The 22961-nt window shown below is 49.8% G+C and overlaps 1 protein-coding gene across 1 annotated transcript in view; it reads right to left on the bottom strand.

The window, feature by feature from the left end:
• Positions 1 to 13357: 13357 nt before the first annotated feature.
• The window catches only part of snd1 (staphylococcal nuclease and tudor domain containing 1), a gene marked incomplete at its 3' end in the record, with an annotated part of 60877 nt that continues 51273 nt past the window's right edge, over positions 13358 to 22961 (bottom strand). Inside the window, exons 14-15 of the mRNA XM_080537497.1 lie at positions 20036 to 20108; positions 13358 to 13507 (exon numbers count right to left, since the gene is read on the bottom strand). Of these exons, the coding sequence (XP_080393623.1) occupies positions 13358 to 13507; positions 20036 to 20108 (223 nt within the window). The remainder of the gene's footprint in view (positions 13508 to 20035; positions 20109 to 22961) is intronic.

The raw sequence follows: 22961 nt of genomic DNA on the forward strand, positions 1-22961 counted from the left end.
GGGGGAGGAGGAAGGAGGAGGAGGAGGAGGAGAAAGGAGGAGGAGGAGGAAGAGGAGGAGGAGGGGGGAGGAGGAAGAGGAGGAGGAGGGGGGAGGAGGAGGAAGGAGGAGGAGGAGGAGGAGGAGGAGGGAGGGAGGGAGGGAGGAGGAGGGAGGAGGAGGAAAGTGGCCTCTTCAGTGGAGTCTCGTCCCCCACTAGTATTAAACATGGCGGGGCTGTGTGTGTGTGTGTGTGTGTGTGTGTGTCTGGTCATCTTGGCTGGGACAAAGTATTGCCCGGTGTCACATGAGGAAGCCAGGCTGTCTGAGTGTGTGTGTGTGTGTGTGTGTGTGTGTGTGTGTGTGTGTGTGTGTGTGTGTGTGTGTGTGTGTGTGTGTGTGTGTGTGTGTGTGTTGAGAGAGAGTGTGTGTGTGTTGAGAGAGTGTGTGTGTGTGTGTGTGTGTGTGTGAGAGTGATTAATAGAGAGGGAGAGGCAGAGACAGAGAGGCCAGCCAAGCAGGAGGCCAGGCCCGGGGTGGTGGGCCGACAGGAGGGATGAGGGATGCTGGGAGGGAGGAGGCGGCGGTACATAAAGGGACCGGACAGGAGAGGTCCGGGTAAGTGGTCCGAGATATACACCAGGACAACACAGATATATACGGATGGATGGACACACACACACACACACACACACACACACCCCACAGGCACATTGACACGCACAAACGCACACATTGAGACACACACACACACAGACACACACACACAGACACTAGTAGCAGTGATGGGAGTGGGAGTGTAAGGTCACACAGGGCCATGCCGTGTTAGCGAAGGCCAAAGACCACCAGGTCTCTGACTCACAGCCTGCTAGCTGCCTGCTAGTCTCCACAGGGCAGGGAACAGCTGGTGTCCAACTGGCCTGGTCTCGTCACACACACACACACACACACACACACACACACAGTCCATGTTCTCTCACACACAGACACAGACAAACACACACACACAGACACACGCACGCACTGTCCATGTTCTCACACACACACACACACACAGACACACACACACACACACACACACAGACACACACAGACACACGGACACAGACACACACAGTCCATGTTCTCTCACTCTCACACACACACACACACACACTGTCCATGTTCTCTCTCACTCACTCACACACACACACACACACACACACACACACACACACACACACACGAGACAGTTGAAGGTCTCCTCTCACACCGCCACTCAACTCTCTTTAATAACAGCGTTAACTCCTCTAACAGTCGACATATGGCGACGAGGACGTGCGCGCCAGACATCCATTTGTTCCTCCGACAAACACGATTACATACAAGAACATATGGCGCCTCTCACATTGGTACGGCGAATAATCTCATGAATCTCCCGACACCGTTAACAAAAAAAAACAAAAAAACATGACAAACTACAAACGAAATGATAAAGTCACCAACGAACGAATAAACAAAACAACCGAGACAAGGATGAAGGACTAACAGAACTGTTGCGATAGAGACCCCCAGGCCTTCCCCACCCAGTCTCGCCTGGTCCCCCCCCCAGTCCTGAGTCATCACCCACACCCCTCCTCCTCCCTCCTCCTCCTCCTCCTCCTCCTCCTCCTCCTCCTCCTCCCTCCTCCCTCCTCCCTCCTCCCTCCTCCCTCCTCCCTCCTCCCTCCTCCCTCCTCCCTCATCAACATTTCAGCCGGCAGGCCCGAGGATACGGCCCAGTGTGTCTGCTTGGCCCTGTTCTGTTCTGTTCTGGCCGGGCACGGTGGGAAGATGTAACGTTTTAATCTGCCATCGCGGTGAGCGATGCCTCAGATGAAATACGGCCCGGCCCTGCACTGCTGCCCAATCTCACACCACACACACACACCGAGGTAAACACACACACACACACACACACCCTGAGGTAAACACACACACACACACACTTACATATTGGCACATACACAAAAACAGAGTCCATCCTTCTCTCGCAGATGGACACACACACACACACACACACACACACACACACACACAGACGGACACACACACACACACGGACACACACACACCTTGAAATAACTGCGCTACAAATCATTCTGGCCGGAGCATATGTGCTACTGAGACTGCCGGTTCAGCTCCATGTTTTATGCAAGGCGAGACAACCTCCGCCTGTGATGAAAACACTCGCAAACAATCTCTCTCTCTCTCTCTCATTCCCTCACTCCCCACCGTTCCCCTCTTCTACTCCTCCCTCCCTCCCTCCCTCCCTCCTCCCTTCCTTCCTTCCTTCCTTCCTCCCAGAGACAAACACTGCAGAGAAGATATCCGGATAGTCAGAGAGAGAGAGAGAGAGAGAGAGAGAGAGAGAGAGAGAGAGAGAGAGAGAGAGAGAGAGAGAGAGAGAGAAGGGCTTGGAGAGAGATAGCATCAAAGGGAGAGTTCACACTCAATTACAAAAGCACATAATTGGTTCCTTATCCTGAAAGGAAAAACCTCAATCAACACTTTTGGCTCCGTTTATCTGGGCGCTGTAACTAACAGCTAATTGTTAGCGATGTTATGTTAGCATAAGCAAAAACCCATTGCAAGTCAATAGACCATCAGGTGGAAATGTCATGCCCAAACCGTCATTTTCTCTTGAAGAGACTCAATTACTTGATTTAAATGAGTGAGATGCTTTGAGCGTGACATTTCAAGCATGCTAACTTAGCTATACTACTGACCGGTATAGGGTTTGGTGAACAATGCTAAACATATTAGCTGTTAGGGTCCAGATAAACAGAACCAAGAGTGTGGATTGAAGTCTGTCCGAGTCTAGAGACTAATTTTAGGATAAGGAAACATATTTTGTAGTCCATTCTGGGGTGGTTATATTATTATAAGGGAGGATGTTGGTGTTGTTGTTGTTTGGAATTTAAAACTGCAATACCCCTCGGTGACCAGAGGTGGCAGAACTCCTCTCACACCCTTGACTGGTTTCATACAAAGCGACTCACAGCGCAATGAGTGTATACATCGGTTTGTAAATGAAGTGTTTGAGCCTGTTACTTCTAATTAATTAACCTCGACTTCTCTCTAAGCTCAGTGAAGTAAATAGCCACCGTGGTGGAGTGTGTCAGTGGGACTGCTTTGTCAACACTCATGTATTGTTCCCCCTGCCTCTTTCTCTTACTCTCTCTGCTCTGTGTGTGTGTGTGTGTGTGTGTGTCCATCAGTGGAGGTACCTCTCACTGCCTCTCTGCATGCAATCCTTCTCTCCACCTCCCTCTCTTTTCCACTTTCCCTCTGTGGCACTCTCTCGCTCTGCTCCCTGCTGTGCACCAGCGGGTGAGGGAGGGGGAGGGTGAGGGAGGGAGGGAGGGAGGTGAGGGAGGGGGGAGGTGAGGTAGGGAGCGTGTGGGGGTGAGGCAGGGAAGGGGGCGGGTGACGGAGGGGGCGGGTGAGGGAGGGAACGCGTGGGTGAGGCAGGGAAGGGGCGGGTGAGGGTGAGTCGAAACGCAGCAGGTGGCTAATGCACCAAACGGAGGAGCTTCCTGCCGGTGAGTACCCCCCCCCCCCCCGCCATCCGCCCCTCTCTCCCTCACCACCCCCCCCCCCCGCCCGCCCCTCTCTCCCCCATCCCCCCCAACTCAGATCTGTCATGCAAGGGTCCATTACCTCAGACAACCCTCATCCCAGCTCCACTCAAAAAGTACATCAGCGCACGTCCACTAATGCTTCATCTACAATCCACATGGCCTGTCTCATTACGGCCCTACAGCTCACCTAAACCACCGCCCAGCCCGTAGGGTCTGAGTTACAACTGAGTCCATGGTTCTGACACACACAGAGACAGAGACAGAGACGCGCGCACGCGCGCACACACACACACACACACACACACACACACACACACACACACACACACACACACACACACACACACACACACACACACACACACACACACACACACACACACACACACACACACACACACACACACACACACACACACACACACACACACACACACACACACACACACACACACACACACACACACACACACACACACACACACACACACACACACACACACACAAAACAGGTAGCCGAGAGTTACACTACAACCGATCAGTTAAACACAGCCAACATCAGTCAACCACACAGGCCTGTGTGTACGTACACATGAACCGAAAGTCACCTCCGAAAAGTTAGTTTACATATAAAAGCTATTCAGGGTAACTTTCATTAAAGAGATGAAAAGGACAAGTGAATTAAATTAAAGAGTTCTATATCCAGCTGCAGTACATCAGTAAGACCCATTTCAGCAAGCGGCTGCGGAGGCCAATTGCTTTTCCACGGTCACTGTCAGACTTCAAAGGTGCTTCACTCCGGGTCTTTCCGGGGCGCAGGATCCTAACTACCAACCTCCTCTGCCCGCTGGTCCTCATCTGGACCAAATGGGGCACGGTGGATTAGATCCAGCAGCACCCACGTACTTTAGTCGGTTAGCGAACATGGTGGGTGGCGAGCATAATCCAAGTTATAGCTAGCGGTTAGCGCCACTATCTGAAAGGATTACCTTTCAGAAGTGCTTTTTAGAAATAAAAAGAACCGGAGACAAAGTGCTTCAACGTGACCTGTTTGACACGTGTTGCTGGTGGTGTTCCTTTATGTACACTACCGGTCAAAAACAGCTCAATTGTTTCCAGTTTTTACTTGCCTGAGGTTAACGAAACGTTTTGGGGTTACTGAAAATCTTAAATAATGTACATTTCAGAACCTTATTCAGGGAACAAATAATGGGTTATCAACTTACAGGTTTTCTGCAGCAATGGAAGCAAACTAAGACTTGAAGGTTGATGCAAATAATTCCTACAGGTGTCGGAATCAACTTTTGTTGATTACTTACATACCCTCTGTCTGTATTAAAAGCAGTGTTGAAACGGACTGTGTTACTACACCCTCTGAGGCATCTGAAGTAGTATGTTGCCATCATAATGGCGAGAAAAAAGCAAAGGAAGGATAAGCCAGACCGTGATAACCTTTAAAAGTCTAGCTCTTTCCTTTAGAGACATCGCAAAGAAAGCCAAGGTGTCAGTGAGTACAGTTTCCGACACAAAAGCACAGTCGGAAACCCGGAGGAAACTCTTGACAGTAAAAGGTCCAGCAAACCCAAAGGTACAACAGAACCAGAAGACTTAGTTCCTGAGTCAACAGCTTGCGTGACAGGCGGCTCGCATGACAACAGCCTCACGCACAGCTAAACAGTGGTCTCAGTTTCAACTGTGAAACTCGAAGACTTCCGAGTCGCAGGTTTGACAGGTCGAGTGGCGGTAAGAAAGCCGTCGCTAAAACGACAAAAGAGGCGCCTGGCTCGAGCGGGCTGTGTGGCTGCTCTAACCTGCTATCACGAGTGGCGAACTGAAACACACACGCCATACACTGAGGTAGAGGTATAGCCACAGAGCGGGATTTCAAAGCCCAGCTCTGGGGAAGTCAAACACTCTTGTTTAAGGCTTGAAACACTGGGGCTTTGAGAGCACCTGGGCTGGCAACAAGTTAGCCTTGGCATGCTTAGACACAGCTCTGGGAAACCTGGCTACTCTGATGTGCTTCTTTTGTTTCCCCACAGATATGTGTTGTTCCTTTTTCAGAGAAGCAGGCGGTGAGCCTGGAGCACTCTAGAGCTGGTTGTATAACCAGCCACTCGACAGTCATCACTTCAGCGGCTCTCCACCTTGCTGTGTAGTGACCTGCTGGTTGAACGGGCCTCAGGGCCGCTCCGGTACGGTACGTTCATCTCTGACCACCGACCCCCCCCCCCCCCGCGCCCACAAAAGGACGCCCAGCGACTGTATCGTTAACACTTAGCGTGGCTAACGGAGAGGGAGAGAGAGAGGGAGAGGGAGAGGGAGAGGGAGAGGGAGAGGGAGAGGGAGAGGGAGAGGGAGAGGGAGAGGGAGAGAGAGAGGGAGAGGGAGAGGGAGAGAGGGGGAGAGAGGGAGAGGGAGAGGGAGAGGGAGAGGGAGGGAGAGAGAGGGAGAGGGAGAGGGAGAGAGGGGGAGAGAGGGGGAGAGGGAGAGAGAGGGAGAGAGGGAGAGAGAGGGAGAGAGAGACAGAGAGAGAGAGAGAGACAGAAGATGGAGGGAGAGAAATGGATAAGACAGACAGATAGATAGATAGATAGTTTATTAAAAACATCATGATAAAATGGGTGGAGAAAGACATGGACATAGAGGACAGAGAGAGGACAGACAGACAGAGTTGAGACTTATTGAAACATTTCCATGTTCATTAACAATTTACAAACTAGCGAATATGAAACAGTTTTCTCCCCCCCTTACAACAGAGATCATCAAAGTAAAAAAGTAGAGAAATCCTTAATGAACTCAACTGGCTCATCAGACATCCAGAGTCAAAGTCACTGCATCCTCGTTCATTATGCAGATGTGTTGGACTGCTCCAGACACACGTACACACACACAGACACTCAGGAGACAACACACACACACACACACACACACACACACACACACACACACACACAGATGAGGCCCAGATCTAAAAGCTGTTCCAGCTCTCAGCTTCTCCCAATTTCCAGGAACTGAGTGAATCTCCATACGCTGCAGTGCAGCAGACAGGGAGACAGTTCAGCTCAAGCCATACCACACACACACACACACACACCTAATAACAACACCTATAGTGTGTGTGTGTGTGTGTGTGTGTGTGTCTCGCCATACATCCATTATACACAATCTTTACACACACACACACACACACCTAATAACAACACCTATAGTGTGTGTGTGTGTGTGTCGCCATACATTAATTAATTAATTGATTAATTCGCCATACATCCATTATACACAACCTTTACACACACACACACACATACCTAATAACAACACCGACAGTGTGTGTGTGTGTGTGTGTGTGTGTGTGTGTCGCCATACATCCATTATACACAACCTTTACACACACACCTCCACTCCCCACACTCCCTACCCCTCTTCCTTTCGTTCTACCTTTCAACCACTCTCTCACTCATTGGTTCTCTCTCGTCTGTCTGTCTGTCTGTCTATATTTACATTTTTGGCGTTAAGCCGACGCCTTTGTCCAAGGCGACTTACAACGAACACATTTGACTAAGTAAGTGAATCATCTATCCACCAGTCACAGCAGGAACAAGTAATCTATGCTCAGGACCAGGGGCCATTGGCAGTCGTCGTGCTAGAAGAAGGAAGATTACATATATATATATATATATATATATATATATATATATATATATATATATATAATGTTATTCTGTCTGTCTGGTAAAGGAGAATCCCTCTCCAGCTCTAGAAACCTGGATGAAGACGCTGACAAGAGCAGGAGCGTCCCCCTGTTTCCCAGAGTGCACCTGGGCTGCTTTGATGCGGGGGCTTGTTTCTCTTCTCTTCACTCACTGTCTGTCAGTCTGTCTCTCTCCCTCCTCTTGTGCCTCTTTCGGGGGGTAAAGTAAGAAACATTGAAAAACTACCCCGGAATACTCTGGACGGAAGGATGGAGGGAGGGAGGGAGGGAGAGAGGGAGGGGAAGAGCGAGCAGGAGCCTTTGAGGTGGAGAACAGAAGAGGAGGAGGAGCAGAGAGAGAGAGAGAGAGAGGGAAAGAGACATCTCTCCATACCCTCCATGTAAAGAGAAATATCAAATGGGGTTCAGAGAGAGAGAGAGAGAGAGAGAGCGAAAGAGAGAGAGCAAAAGAGAGAGAGCGAGAGAAAGAGAGAGCGAGCGAGAGAGCGAGCGAGGACAGAGAGGCAGGCTGACAGACAGCAGCTAGTAGAGGAGAGGCTGATTAAAGGTTATGGGGCTCTGATTGCCAGGGTTGCGGTGCATCTATAAAGTAGCTGTGAACAAACTTTGGATCGGGACGCCATGGGGGGGGCGCGGGGGGGTCACCTGATTGTAAATGAGTGTCCTCTGAGGAAATCAACCTACCCCCCTCTCCCTTTTGATAAACAAGACGCATCTATGCATCCGCATTGCGGTTGTCGTCTACAGCGCAGTGTCTCGGAGTTCAAACCGAACCCGTTCGAGCGTATTCTAGGCGTTTCGAATACACGTGGACGGACGCCGTTACTATGTGTTGGCACGGTCACAGGGAATGAGTTTGGGGACGGCTGCTAGAACGGAACCCACACACACTCACACACACACACACGCACGCACACAGGCGCACACACACAGGCGCACGCACGCACGCACACACACACACACACCTACACACACCCACACCCCCCCACTCACACCGACACACACACCCCCCCACCCACACCCACACACACCCACCCACCCACACCCACACACCCACAGTTTAAGACGGGTTTGTCAAGAGTCCCGTCCGTAAAAGGACGGTGAATGCGGCCAGTGCTAGACAGCGTGTTTCGGTTGCGGGATGTGAGACTGTTGTGTTGAGGAGCTCGACACACACACACACACATACACACACACACACACACACACACACACACACACACACACACACACATACACACATACACACATACACACATACACACACACACACACACACACACCCTCTCAGATCCCAGACGCTTCCAGCAGAGGGTTGCCAAGTTACGGCGACGTGCTGGGGCGCCCAGACCTAGAGATATACATAAATATATAGAATTATCCCAACGCCAAATTGCCGTCATTACGTCTCCATCGATGCCCTGAGCGCATTCTGCGTTGACCTTTCTTTCTCTTACACAACCATAACTCGGGGTTCAAAGGACCATAGTCTTTACAATGTATAGATCCCGTATAGAGCCCGTATAGTCACCAGAACCCCTGTCATCAGTCACATCACCCCCGTTCTACAACAACTCCATTGGCTTCCCATTAAACTACGCATTGACTACAAAATCCTCCTCCACACATTCAAAGCCATCCACAACCTCGCCCCCCCTTACCTGTCCGACCTCCTCCACCTCAACATTCCCACCCGGTCCCTCAGGTCAGCCTCCGCCATCAACCTCACTGTCCCCCCTGCCCGTCTGTCCACCATGGGGGCAAGAGCTTTCAGCCGCTCTGCCCCTCGCCTCTGGAACTCCCTCCCCCCCGACATTAGGAACATTGACACCATAAACCCATTCAAAACACACATCAAAACACACCTCTTCAGGCAGGCTTATCTCTGAGCCACCCTCCCGACTATTGAATGCCCTGCTGCTGCTGCTTTTTATATTGTAATTTGTAATTGTTTGATTGTCTTTTTGTAACTGTGTTGTACGGCGACCTTGAGTGCCATGAAAGGCGCCTTATAAAATAAATGTATTATTATTAGTATTATTAATGGAAAGCTGCTATTTACACACAATGACCACTAGTGGGCCGTCAAAACATTAGCCTGCATCCTACACAGAAAAACTGCAAAATAGCTTTATACTAGCTTATCCTGATGTGATGTTGAAGATGTAAGGGTACTGGGTGGTAGAACGCACATAGAGGAAAAGTCATGAAAGGAGGGTCCTGAAATTTGATCAGCAGATCAAGATATACAATTTTTTACTCACAGGGTCAAATGACGGCTATTCTAGTGTGCAACAGAGGACATTGGCCGTGACCATAATCACCCTACGGACATGTTTGTGTGCTCTGTGTTGAAGACACCCAGCTCCATACATGCTGATCTGACAATATAATGTGAACAGGCTGTTATCTGAGAGAAAAGAAAACCACTACAATAGGGGGGAAAAAACAAGAGTGTGTGTGTGTCTCAGGAGTGCAGCTCCTCCATGGCCACACTAATAGCACAAGTAATGAGTGAGAGGAGGTAAGGAGCGAAAGAGGGCATCTCTCACACACAAATACACAAAGTAATTATCACACACTCAGACACACTCAGACTCAGACTCAGACACACACACACACACACACACACACACACACACACACACACACACGTCTGGAGTGGCGGAGAGAAGAATCACACCTGTCTGAAAGCTTTTCATTTTAGTCTGAAAGCTTTTCAGGCAGGGAAGGAAACAGACATTTGCTTCCACAAACACCGCAGGTGTCCAATAGCGCTTTCCAATGGACGCCTCTCTTTACGGTGTTGTTAAGCAAGTGGACCATGAGTTACATGAAAAACTGGGTTACTACACACACTGTAGTGAAACAGAAACAGCCATTATACGGATGTGCCTATTATACGGACACACCATATATGGTACTGACCACCCCCCCTCCATGTTCTACACACCATATATGGTACTGACCACCCCCCCTCCATGTTCTACACACCATATATGGTACTGAACACCCCCCTCCATGTTCTACACACCATATATGGTACTAATCACCGCCCCTCCATCTTCTACACACCATATATTTTTCTTTTTAAACCACAAAATTTTAGCTTTTTAAACCATAACACTTTTTTATTATTATTTTTAAATGACTGGACTTTTTAAATAGGCACTACATTTTATAAACACTGCTATGTCTGTCTGTTGTTTTTATAGTATGTATTAATGTATGTGACCTATGTGTGCTTTTAATGTGGAACTGTATTCTTGAGCTGCACTTCTGCCTGTCGAAGGAGAATTTCTGTCACTGTCACAGTGAATCTTGAATATGGTACTGACCACCCCCCCCATCCATGTTCTACACATCATATATGTTACTGAACACCCCCCCCCCCTGCATGTAGGGCTCTGGTGTGAAGGGCTCTTGGCGTTTCTCATGTACAGATAAAGATGAAAAGCTCCCTACGACCATCTTATCACGTCCTCTGTCACCCCCCCCCCCACGGAGCAGATAGGTGAATAAAACATAGGGAGATAGGTGTGACAGAGAGGGGGCCTGGAGGCTGCCCGTCCAGCAGATAGAGGGTGTGTGGGGGTAGATAACAGGGGTAGTTATGCCCAAGGCCCTGGTGTCACATCGCTGGGGTCTCACCTCAATAATAAAAGCGCTAATAACACACACACACACACACACACACACACACACACACACACACACACACACACGTAGGTACATGCACTCACACAAAACGTGAGACATATTGCCGTCAGGGACACACATGACATGCTATTAAATCTGACTTCTCTCCCAGCCCACTGGAAATAATGCCGACAACAGCGTACACACACGCTCGCACACGCACACGCCCACACACACACACACACACACACACACACACACACACACACACACACACACACACACACACAGAAAGGTGAGGTCAGGACGCAGAGCCGTGTCTCTAATCAGAACGGAAGCGGCTCTTATTAAAAACAGGACCAAGATCATTTGTATCCATCAGCGTTAGCCCGGCCTGATGTGGATCAAACACAACTAACTGTCATTTCCTCTGGAAAAAAAAACATTTTGCACAGGACAACCGTAATCTAATCTAATTTAATCCATAGAGGCTTTCTGCCATAATGTGCTTATGGTGATTCGGTAATAACCCATGATTCAATAAAAACATTTAGAGAGAAAACACACACAAAAAGAGAGTGTGTGTGTGTGTGTGTGTGTGTGTGTGTGTGTGTGAGTTGCATCTGGCATTATCTCCTCTTCAGGTAGTTACACACAAAAATTGTGTGTGTGTGTGTGTGTGCACACGTGTGTGTGTGTGTGTGGGCACACGTGTGTGTGTGTGTGGGCACACGTGTGTGTGTGTGTGTGTGTGCATAATGTCATAGCCAAACCACCCAGGCATCGGTACTCTCTACGGCTAAGACTGAGCGGGTCATGTCAAAACGCCTCGCGGAAAGAAAAACAATTACGGTAACTCCAAACCCAGCCTCGGGGAAGGGGGGGGGGGGGGGAGAGAAAGAGGAGAAAGACATTAAGAAACATATGACCAAATTAACAAAAACATCTACAACGCCAGACATGCACAATTACACGGCGAGGCCGACATCGGAATAAACACACACGCGGCGCTCGGGGGGAAAACGAATGGGTCTCGGGTTCGGGGTCTTTGTTTGGTAAATGGCCGCGTTGAAACGGAGACGGATAGACAATGTCCTCCATTACGGCTCCGGCGCACGCCGTCTCATCATCCACTCAAAAACACATCAGCCTTCCGCCGATCATCCGACCTAAACTGACGGCACAAATCAACCCGACCTGTCAGAACCGAAGCACACGATGCGACTATAAAAGCCCTCTAAACAGGGCCTCTATTGGCCCCGTGTGTCCGTGTGACCCGCATCTGTCTTCCTGATTCCTTCACAGGGAGTGTGTGAGTGTGTGTGTGTGTGTGTGTGTGTGTGTGTGTGTGTGACAATGTGAGTGTGTGTGTGTGTGACAATGTGAGTGTGTGTGTGTGTGTGACAATGTGAGTGAGTGTGTGTGTGTGTGTGTGTGTGTGTGTGACAAGGTGAGTGTGTGAGTGAGTGTGTCAAGGGTCCGCGGCCCGACGTCCCGTTCTCCAGGAGAGCGTTAGATAATGTTTCTCTTTCGGAGGTTGACAACGGAGGACACGAAGGTCTTCTGACTTGAAAGAATGGCTTCTACCTGCCTGGCTGACAGGCTGGCTGACTGGAGCGCTAACGCCCCAGCTTTTCTGCAGGAGCGGAAAGGTGAAAGGTCACAGACGCTGGTGTGGGGGGAGGAGGGGAGGGGGAGGGCAGCTGTGGTTGGCACCGTTTACCTGACCCCTGTCAGCTCTCCGAGTGAGCGAACGGTAACGGCGCGTACACACACGCACACAACCACACACACACAACCACACGCACACACACACGCACACGCACACACACACACACACACATAACCACACACACACACACACACAACCACACACACACACACAACCACACACACACACACGTCAGTAAAACACCCAGAAAGGAGCTGCAGGGGGCGCCAGACCTACAGACCTGCAGCATCTGGATGTCCCCGTCAGCGGTCTGCCGACACGTACGCTTGATTCAGCGCAGCGCATATCTACATACGCTCGCCTGACAGCAGGGAGACGGAGACCGCGCGGCTAACCGGACGTCATGTGTGGAACTACCCGTAGCAAGACGTTAGCAAAGATAGCGGTCAGCAACCATGACGTTAGCTACACAAGCTATTAGCACATAAGCAACTGACGACAGGCTTGTTTACCTCACTGACTGCGTCTGTGTCAGACTTCTTCAGAAAACTTTTCAACTTTTCACAACTTTCGAAATGAGAAAAGTTCAAGTTAAGTTGAAGTAACTTTAGCCACCATCGTCATCTTTTGACCTAACTGGATGTTAGGAGGGCAGGGGGTAGGGGCTAGGCAATTTATTACCCAGCTGGAAGGGTGGACAGGAAGTGACCCAAAGCAGGAAATTGCCTCGTGACGGAACGGTAATGGAAGACATTACTTACCGGCGAGGAGGAAGGTGATGAGGCAGGTCTCCTTGGGCATGTAGAGCTTGAGACGGGAACCGCTGAACACGTATTCTACCACCGCCTCGGACCTGCCCGCCCTCTGCAGGAACGGAAGGAATTGCTTGGCCTTCTGTGTCTCCTGAGAGAGAGAGGGAGAGAGGGAGAGAGAGAGAGAGAGAGAGGGAGAGAGAGAGAGATTAAACATACAGTTAAAATGTCGAGGCAAGGAAAAGAAAAGTGTTTAGCAATCCGCCGACCGGTGTTCTCCCTCATTCATGCAACGTATTTCAAGTAAAATCTCAACTACCTCGTAAAAAAACACAAATTAAATTTAATAAGACGGTCAAACATGAACCCACTCAGAAATTAGTATCCGTCCATATTCACAGTTAGCTGGCAATCTGGGGTCGGAGCCAACAGTTTAGGAACGTGTGAGTAGCGTACCTGGGCCCTCTAATAACCGAAAAAAAAAATCTCTCTCTCTCTCTCTCTCTTGGCCAAAATCACAAGCAGAACTAAATCATCCCTGTTTCAGGAAGGGGTGATGAATCAATGGTACATATTAATAAATAAACGGAGAGCTGTACGAATGCAGCCACAACACACCGGTGACTCACCACCCGAAATTTGGAGAGAGAGAGAGAGAGAGAGAGAGAGAGAGAGAGAGAGAGAGAGAGAGAGAGAGAGAGAGAGAGAGAGAGAGAGATGGTGGTCCACCTGGAAACAGTTTGGGCTGAGGTAACATGGAGTGTTCGATGGGCTCATTACAGATACGTTAGTTGTTGGGGTTTGGGCCAAGGGAGAGGAAAAGTGAACACACGCGTTGTTTATTGATTGAATATCCAGGTCACGTTGTTCTGGCTAAGCCGTATACCAGAGTATCATCTCTACCCCCCTGTACTGTTTCTCCTGAGACATCTACTACCCCCCTGTACTGTTTCTCCTGAGACATCTACTACCCCCCTGTACTGTTTCTCCTGAGACATCTACTACCCCCCAGTACTGTTTCTCCTGAGACATCTACTACCCCCTGTACTGTTTCTCCTGAGACATCTACTACCCCCCTGTACTGTTTCTCCTTAGACATCTACTACCCCCCTGTACATCTACTACCCCCTGTACTGTCCCTCCTGAGACATCTACTACCCCCTGTACTGTCCCTCCTGAGACATCTACTACCCCCCAGTACTGTTTCTCCTGAGACATCTACTACCCCCTGTACTGTTTCTCCTGAGACATCTACTACCCCCTGTACTGTTTCTCCTGAGACATCTACTACCCCCCTGTACTGTTTCTCCTGAGACATCTACTACCCCCCCGTACTGTTTCTCCTGAGACATCTACTACCCCCCTGTACTGTTTCTCCTTAGACATCTACTACCCCCCAGTACTGTTTCTCCTGAGACATCTACTACCTCCCTGTACTGTTTCTCCTGAGACATCTACTACCCCCCTGTACTGTCCCTCCTGAGACATCTACTAACCCCCTGTACTGTTTCTCCTGAGACATCTACTACCCCCCTGTACTGTCCCTCCTGAGACACCTACTATCCCCCTGTACTGTTTCTCCTGAGACATCTACTACCCCCCTGTACTGTCCCTCCTGAGACATCTACTACCCCCCTGTACTGTTTCTCCTGAGACATCTACTACTCCCTGTACTGTTTCTCCTGAGACATCTACTACTCCCCTGTACATCTACTACCCCCCTGTACTGTTTCTCGTGAGACATCTACTACCCCCTGTACTGTTTCTCCTGAGACATCTACTACCCCCCCTGTACTGTTTCTCCTTTTACCACCTACTACTCCCTGTAGTGCTTCTCCTGTGTCATAAAAAATATAAATAAATAATAATAATAATAATAATAAATAATAAAATAATAATAAAAAATCGTCCTTCTTCTAGAAAGACGACTGCCAATGGCCCCCGGCCTGAGCATAGATGCATTGCAGAGATGCATTTTTCCTGCTATGACTAGTGGATAGATTAGTCACTTACTTAGTGAAATGTATTGATTGTAAATCGCTTTGGAATAAGGCGTCTGCTAAATGCCAAAAAAAGTTAAATGGAAAAGTGGAAAAATGACCAGATTAAAAAAGGTAGACTCAGCAAAAGGACCGAGGAGAAGTTCAATGACTTCAGAGTAGAGGTTGCAAAAAATCTCAGAAGTCTGGGAAACTTTTTTGGGAAACTTTTCTGGGAAACTTTCCCCAAACCTAGGCTCACCGAGGGAAGACTTTTCACTCGCTAGCGGTTAGCGTCTACAGGACGTGAGTGGACTGTCTGACATTTCAGTTGGGCACCTCGACCGGAAGCCACCTCCGCTTATTCGGTGGCTCAGCCGCGTCGCTGAGTCGACCTTTGACCCTTGGGTGTAAAGCTTGGTGTGACCGCGCGTCTCTGTCAATTTGTTTTAGATCGCTGAGAGAAGAGAAGACTGCCGAGGAGATGAAAACGTATAAATAAACACGACGTTCAATTACTCTCCGGCTCCATTCAGAATTGTAATCCTGAGATCCCTTCGGTTAACGTCATCCCTTCGAGGTGGGGCCGCAGACGCACTTCCGTACTGACATATAGATGGATATACGAGGCACACACGCACACACACAAAAAACAACATCCGGAAATTAACCTCCCGGTGTAAAAACCAGACACCATCTTGTAAGGGGACAAAGACACACACAGAGACACACACACACACCTTTAATCTGTGGACTATGAGGCTCTGCTGGGGGGTGGGGGAAACAGGAAGTTAAGACGCAAAGAGATGGAAGGATGACCTCAATTATGTAAATTGTACCAGAGAGAGAGAGAGAAAGAGAGAGCGAGCGAGAGTGAGAAAAAAGGGAGAGAGGAAAAGAAGAGAGAGTACAAGAGAGCAGGAGAAGATGGGCAGCACACCTTCCTGATGCTATATACACACACCGCCCACCACCGCTGAGCTTAGGAACCCCACACACACGTAACGCTACGCTATCTACAGCAGGATGCCTCCACTGGATATTTCAGGATATATCCCACGTCTCTATCTACGTAATCCCTCTCAATACCCCTTTGAGGCTTCTGCTCAGGAATGCTGATGGTGAGAGAGAGAGAGAGAGGGGCCGAGAGTGTGTGTGTGTATGTATCTGTGTGTGTGTGTGTGTGTGTGTGTGTGTGTGTGTGTGTGTCTCTATGTGTGTGTGTGTATGTATCTGTGTGTATGCATCTGTGTGTGTGTGTGTGTGTGTGTGTGTGTGTCATGGGTGTGAATCACACTGGGGAGCTAGGGAGGGGGGGGGGGGGGGTTGCGGCTATTCCTGGTCTTTTATTAGTAATACATTAGCCTGGCCTGACCACGGGAGCCTCCGCAGCACAGCACCCAGAGGGAGGCTTAGAGAGCACTCTGGGAAAGACACACACCGAGCAGGCACACGCATGTCAGACACACAAGACACACACACACATCGACACACACACAGATACACACACATAGAGACACACACACACAGAGACACACACATAGAGACACACACGACACATAGAAGATACACACACACAGAGAGACACACACAGAGACACACACACACAAGACACACAAGACACACACACCCACACACCACACACACACACACACACACACACACACACACACACACACTTCCGTGACTGGCAGAAGCCACCAGCAGCAGACTGGCATGGTATCAGATATCTATTCATGTGCTGTCTGTCAGTGAACAGACTGATGGAAGAGTCACAAAGACAACAAATGGAGATCTGGAATGTTGTACATAGTCATATGTAGCAGGGTTGCCGTGGTGATATAAATGTCTACCGCCTAGAGGAGAGCTACTGAAAAAGATGCTGTTTAAAAGAGGGACGCACAGCGAGACGGACACACTCACACCGGCGGACTGTGTGGGTGTGTGTGTGTGTGTGTGTGTGTGTGTGTGTGTGGGAGTGTGTGTGTCCATCTGTCAGGTCTCAGACACGTTGGCCGGAACACAAACACCAACATCCGGAGATTTGACCTCCCGGTGTAATAAACATCAGCCACGCCATCTTGTGAGGGGACAGAGATTAAAGATGGACAGACTGAGAGAGGGAGAGAGAGGGAGAGCGAGAGAGAGACAGAGAGCGAGCGAAAGAAAGAGAGAGAGCGAGAGCTAGAGAGAGTGAGAGACAGCGCGAGAGAGAGCGAGAGACAGAGCGAGAGAGAGCGAGAGAGAGCGAGAGAGAGAGAGCGAGAGAGAGCGAGAGAGAGCGAGAGAGAGCTAGAGCGAGAGAGAGCTAGAGCGAGAGAGAGAGAGCGAGAGAGAGAGCGAGAGAGCGAGAGAGAGAGAGAGCGAGAGCGGGAGAGAGCGGGAGAGAGTGGGAGAGAGCGAGAGAGCGCGAGAGAGCGAGAGAGGGCTAGAGAGCGACGAGAGAGCGAGAAAGAAAGAGAGCGACGAGAGAGAGAGAACGAGACCGAGAGAGACCGAGAGAGAGAGAGAGACAGACAGCAGGGCCAGTCTGTTAGCCGTCTCTTCTGGTGGTGTAAACACCCAGATCGAGGAGTGTGTGTGTGTCCGAGAGGCCGTTACTCCTCCCTAACGAAGTTTATGGACCAGAGTAAAATTTCATCTTCATTTTCGCGAGCGGCCCCAATCAGGAGTCCTCAGCGGGGTTGGCGGCCCCGGCCGCTGACACACGGAAACAAGTTTGAGCTACAACAGTGATGACTTTACGACCGGAGAGGACCTATATTTAGACTGGCGTTGGCGTGGCGTTAACAGGCAGTCAGGCTGGGAAATGTGATACGACGACGCGGTTATGAATCAGGGGGACGAGGGAAACAATGCCTGCCTAGGCTCCAGAAAGGACACTGACAGATAGTACGTTAAGCCACAACACGAGTTTCTTCAAAGTTTGATGTTTTTCGAAGTTATTTCTCCCAAGTTTATGTTTTCAAAGTGGCTTCCCCCCCTCATACAAACAGGAGAATGGGGCGCTTAGGTGGCGTAGCGGGCTAAGCGCTGACCATGTAACCGCAGGGTCCCCGGTTCGATTCCGGCCGGGGACATATCCTGCATGTCATCCCTCCTCTCTCTCTCACCCATCCTTCCTGTCTAAATCTCTACTATATCTACCAATAAAAATGAAAAATATGAGTGGGACTGCCCCACTCAGAAGATAACAAACAGGAGAATGGAGTTGGCCCCCTACACTGACTAGACAATTCTGTAGATCTGGTATCCAAGTATACTAAATATCAAGTATTTGATCGTCATAAGCAAGATGGTGGAATTCTTCCTAGCCCGTTTTCTTCTAAAGCCCTTTTTACAAAACAAACGTCCAATCATATCACTCCTAAATCAGAACCACTAGTTCTTCCGCCAGATCACATGAGTGGCTAGCTCGCGGTCCCGCGTGTTTCTACCGACCTTGGAAAAACAGCCTTTAGCCAGTATGGCCCAGCAGGTTAGCATGGCCGGCTAGCATGGTGACTGGAGGGTTTACTGGCATCATATCTAAGGTGCCTTACCACTGCCGTTGTGCCCTTGAGCAAGGCACTTAACCCCCTAATTGCTCCATGGGCGCTGACTGCGGCTGACCCTGCGCCTAGAGCGAAAAATACATGTCGTTGTACTCTGCGCAATGACAAAGGTTGAATCTAATCTAAAAAAGTGGAACAAACTGCAAACTGCCGTCCTAAAACTAGACTATTTAGGAGCGCTTGGGTATTATAAGGTCGCTCTTAGGGGACCTTGTTACAGAGGAGAAGTGCTTTGAAAATTGCATATTGTGCCTTTTACTTCATCTGTATTGCAGGACTGCCTCGAAGAAGAAGTCGCTCTTCTGCTCTCAACGTGTCTGGCAGTTAAAATACAGGTTAAATAAAACCCCAACGAAACAACAACAAAAAAAAGATTCAGAGGCCATGGTGGAGCTACTACCAATCTTTGTTTATTCCCCATGGGAAGCTTTCATATCTAGATTTAGATTCAAACAACATCCGTTTTCGCCGGAGACAAATGGTTGCTGTGCAAGCGGACGGTGAGGGGAGGGGAGGGGGAGGGGTGGGGGGGTGAAGAAATGCGACCGATCTGAGGACAGTGAGTCAGCGTTTGCAGAGTCTTGCCGGTTTGCAGAGGGGCGGTGAGAGAGAGCGAGACACTGCGCAGAGCCTCTCTGATGTACAAATGGGCCCACCGCTGTAGAGAAGTAACCACCGCTGCTGCTGTGTGATCAACATCAGTGGATGTGCCTAGCGGTGCCTTTGCTGAAGGGCTGATCCGCTCAGACGGAGAGCTTGTTCTTAGCCTTGATTACTGCCCTTAATGGGCCCTGTCCTGGGGCGGGACTTGTAATCTAGCCGCGGAGAAATGTGTTCCTCCTGCCAATTTGGCTGCTGGGAAGAAAATCGTCATGCGATAGGATGTGGGATGTTAGTGTCGGGTAGGACGAGGGCTATGGATGTTCGCTTCACGTGGAAGTCGGTGATTCATGTTTACTACGGGTTACTACTACCAGTATGAGGCACAACGTCAATGATGTGATGACGACGTGACTAAATTGAAATGACGTTAAGTCGCCTGAGGCGGCGCAGACTGAATTGAAATGACTAAGACTAGACGAATTAAAGAAATAATAATACAAAAAAAGGGTGGCGAAATTCTCACACACACACACACACACTTACCCCTGAGATATCAGCCACTCTGTGGATGGGGACCTCCTTCTTGCTGTGCAGACCTTTCCCGTTCTTGATGGCCCTGTGATCAATCAGAGACGTGAGAGTGAGTGATATGTGAGAGAGAGAGAGAGAGAGACAGAGCAGGCCGAGCAGGCCGCCATTACGGCTCATCCCCATCATGCGGGTGGGTTAAGGAGGAAACCATAAGGCTGCGGCGGCTCTGGGCTGGAGAAATGAACCTGGATGAGTAATCAGCCATTCTGGCTCGGGAGAGGGGAGAGAGAGAGAGAGAGAGAGAGATACAGTTTGCTCAATCGAACCACCGGCGTCGTAGATCAACCCAGGGTGAGGAGAGGAGGACATTCTCACACGATGGGGATCTATACCGTGGAAATGAAAACTCGGAAATGGCGGAATGGATGGAGGGTTTTAGCTAAGAGAGCGTTGTGTCTGAGATGGGCGCAGTGATATGATGACCGCTGCCACTGATCCACGTCTCAGCAAAGACCCTTAGGGCTCAATGTGCTGAAGACGACGACGATGATGATGATGATGATGATGAGTGTCATCTCTAGGTCACTGATATGTGCTTTGTATTGCACTGTATGTGTGTGTGAAGGGGGGAGGAGGGTAGAGGGGGGGAGGGGAGGGGAGGGGGTGGGTTACTCAAGGGCTACGGGGTAACGACCGCTGCAGTGGGAAGTGAGAAGATAAAAAGCCAGAGGCCCAACACCTCATCTCAACACAGAGACCACAGGGGAGTACTAACCAAGAACATCAAGACAGAGAGAGAGGAGGGGAGGGGGGGGGGGGGAGAAGAGAGAGAGAGAGGGGAGTAGAGAGAGAGAGAGAGGGGGAAGGAGGGCGAGAGAGGGGGGGTGAAGAGAGAGAGAGGGGAGTAGAGAGAGAGAGAGGGGGGAAGGAGGGGGAGAGAGGGGGGGTGAAGAGAGAGAGGAGAGAGGGGAGAGAAGAGAGAGTGGAAAGAGGAGAGAGAGAGAGGAGAGAAAGAGAGAGGAGAGAAGAGAGAGGGAGGGGGGGGAGGAGAGAGAGCGGGGGGTTGAGAGAGAGGGGAGAGAAGAGAGAGAGAGGGGAGATGAGAGAGAGAGAGAAAGAAAGAGAGAAAGAAAGGAGAAGAGAGATAGGGGAGGAAAGAGAGAGAATGGGATATGGGAGCAGAGAGAGAGAAGTGGAGGAAGGGATGGTGACAAACGGGTGGAGGAACAAAAACAGTGAGGGAGAATGACAGAGAGGTAGACAGGTGGGAGCGAAGCCAAGGCTTAAGAATAGAAACCGCTAAGCAAGGAGGAGAGGAAATATGGCTTGGGGCAGAGGGAAAGATGGAGAGACACAGGGGGGTCGAGAGAGAGATACAAAAAAAAAAAAAAAAGGGGAGACAAAAGAAAGACAAAAGAAAGAGAGAGGCGGGAGAGAGAGAGAAAGAAAGAAAGAAAGAAAGAGACACACGGCATGGGAGAAAAAAAAAGCAGTCACACTCGGAAAGGAACGGAAGAGCCATCTATCGCTAACCGTGAGATCTTAATCTTTAGCAGTGTAATAAAGGCCCATACTAAATCTCTGTGGTGCAGATCCATATAATTATATTCATAGAGCGCGTGTAAAGAGAAGGTCTGATTTAGCACTGCCACGGTCTGCGTGCGTGTGCGTGTGTGCGTGCGTGCGTGTGTGTGCGTCTCTGAGGCCGATATTTTCCGGGGGAAATGAACGAGAGGGCCTGATAGGGTGTGACTTACGACACCACAGTAAAATGGTGGATCGGCGCCGCTTCACACCAAGGCTAATGGTATTCTCGGGCCTTGGTGACCGCGGCTGGTCCGGCCACGCCTTGAGACACTGCTCCTGTGTTTACCTCATGTAGAGAGGTGATACAGACTGCTCCTGTGTTGACCTCATGTAGCAGAGGTGATAGAGATGCTCCTGTGTTGACCTCATGTAGCAGAGGTGATAGAGATGCTCCTGTGTTGACCTCATGTAGCAGAGGTGATAGAGATGCTCCTGTGTTGACCTCATGGAGCAGAGGTGATGGAGATGCTCCTGTGTTGACCTCATGTAGCAGAGGTGATAGAGATGCTCCTGTGTTGACCTCATGGAGCAGAGGTGATAGAGATGCTCCTGTGTTGACCTCATGTAGCAGAGGTGATAGAGATGCTCCTGTGTTCACCTCATGTAGCAGAGGTGATGGAGATGCTCCTGTGTTGACCTCATGTAGCAGAGGTGATGGAGATGCTCCTGTGTTGACCTCATGTAGCAGAGGTGATAGAGATGCTCCTGTGTTGACCTCATGGAGCAGAGGTGATGGAGATGCTCCTGTGTTGACCTCATGTAGCAGAGGTGATAGAGATGCTCCTGTGTTGACCTCATGTAGCAGAGGTGATGGAGATGCTCCTGTGTTTACCTCATGGAGCAGAGGTGATAGAGACGCTCCTGTGTTGACCTCATGGAGCAGAGGTGATAGAGATGCTCCTGTGTTTACCTCATGTAGCAGAGGTGATAGAGATGCTCCTGTGTTGACCTCATGGAGCAGAGGTGATGGAGATGCTCCTGTGTTTACCTCATGGAGCAGAGGTGATAGAGATGCTCCTGTGTTGACCTCATGTAGCAGAGGTGATGGAGATGCTCCTGTGTTTACCTCATGTAGCAGAGGTGATAGAGATGCTCCTGTGTTGACCTCATGTAGCAGAGGTGATAGAGATGCTCCTGTGTTGACCTCATGTAGCAGAGGTGATAGAGATGCTCCTGTGTTAATCTCATGTAGCAGAGGTGATAGAGATGCTCCTGTGTTGACCTCACGTAGCAGAGGTGATAGAGATGCTCCTGTGTTGACCTCATGTAGCAGAGGTGATAGAGATGCTCCTGTGTTAATCTCATGTAGCAGAGGTGATAGAGATGCTCCTGTGTTGACCTCATGTAGCAG

Source organism: Nansenia antarctica (genome assembly GCF_963989245.1).
Source record: "Nansenia antarctica genome assembly, chromosome: 8".
In the NCBI taxonomy this organism is placed as follows: domain Eukaryota; kingdom Metazoa; phylum Chordata; class Actinopteri; order Argentiniformes; family Microstomatidae; genus Nansenia; species Nansenia antarctica.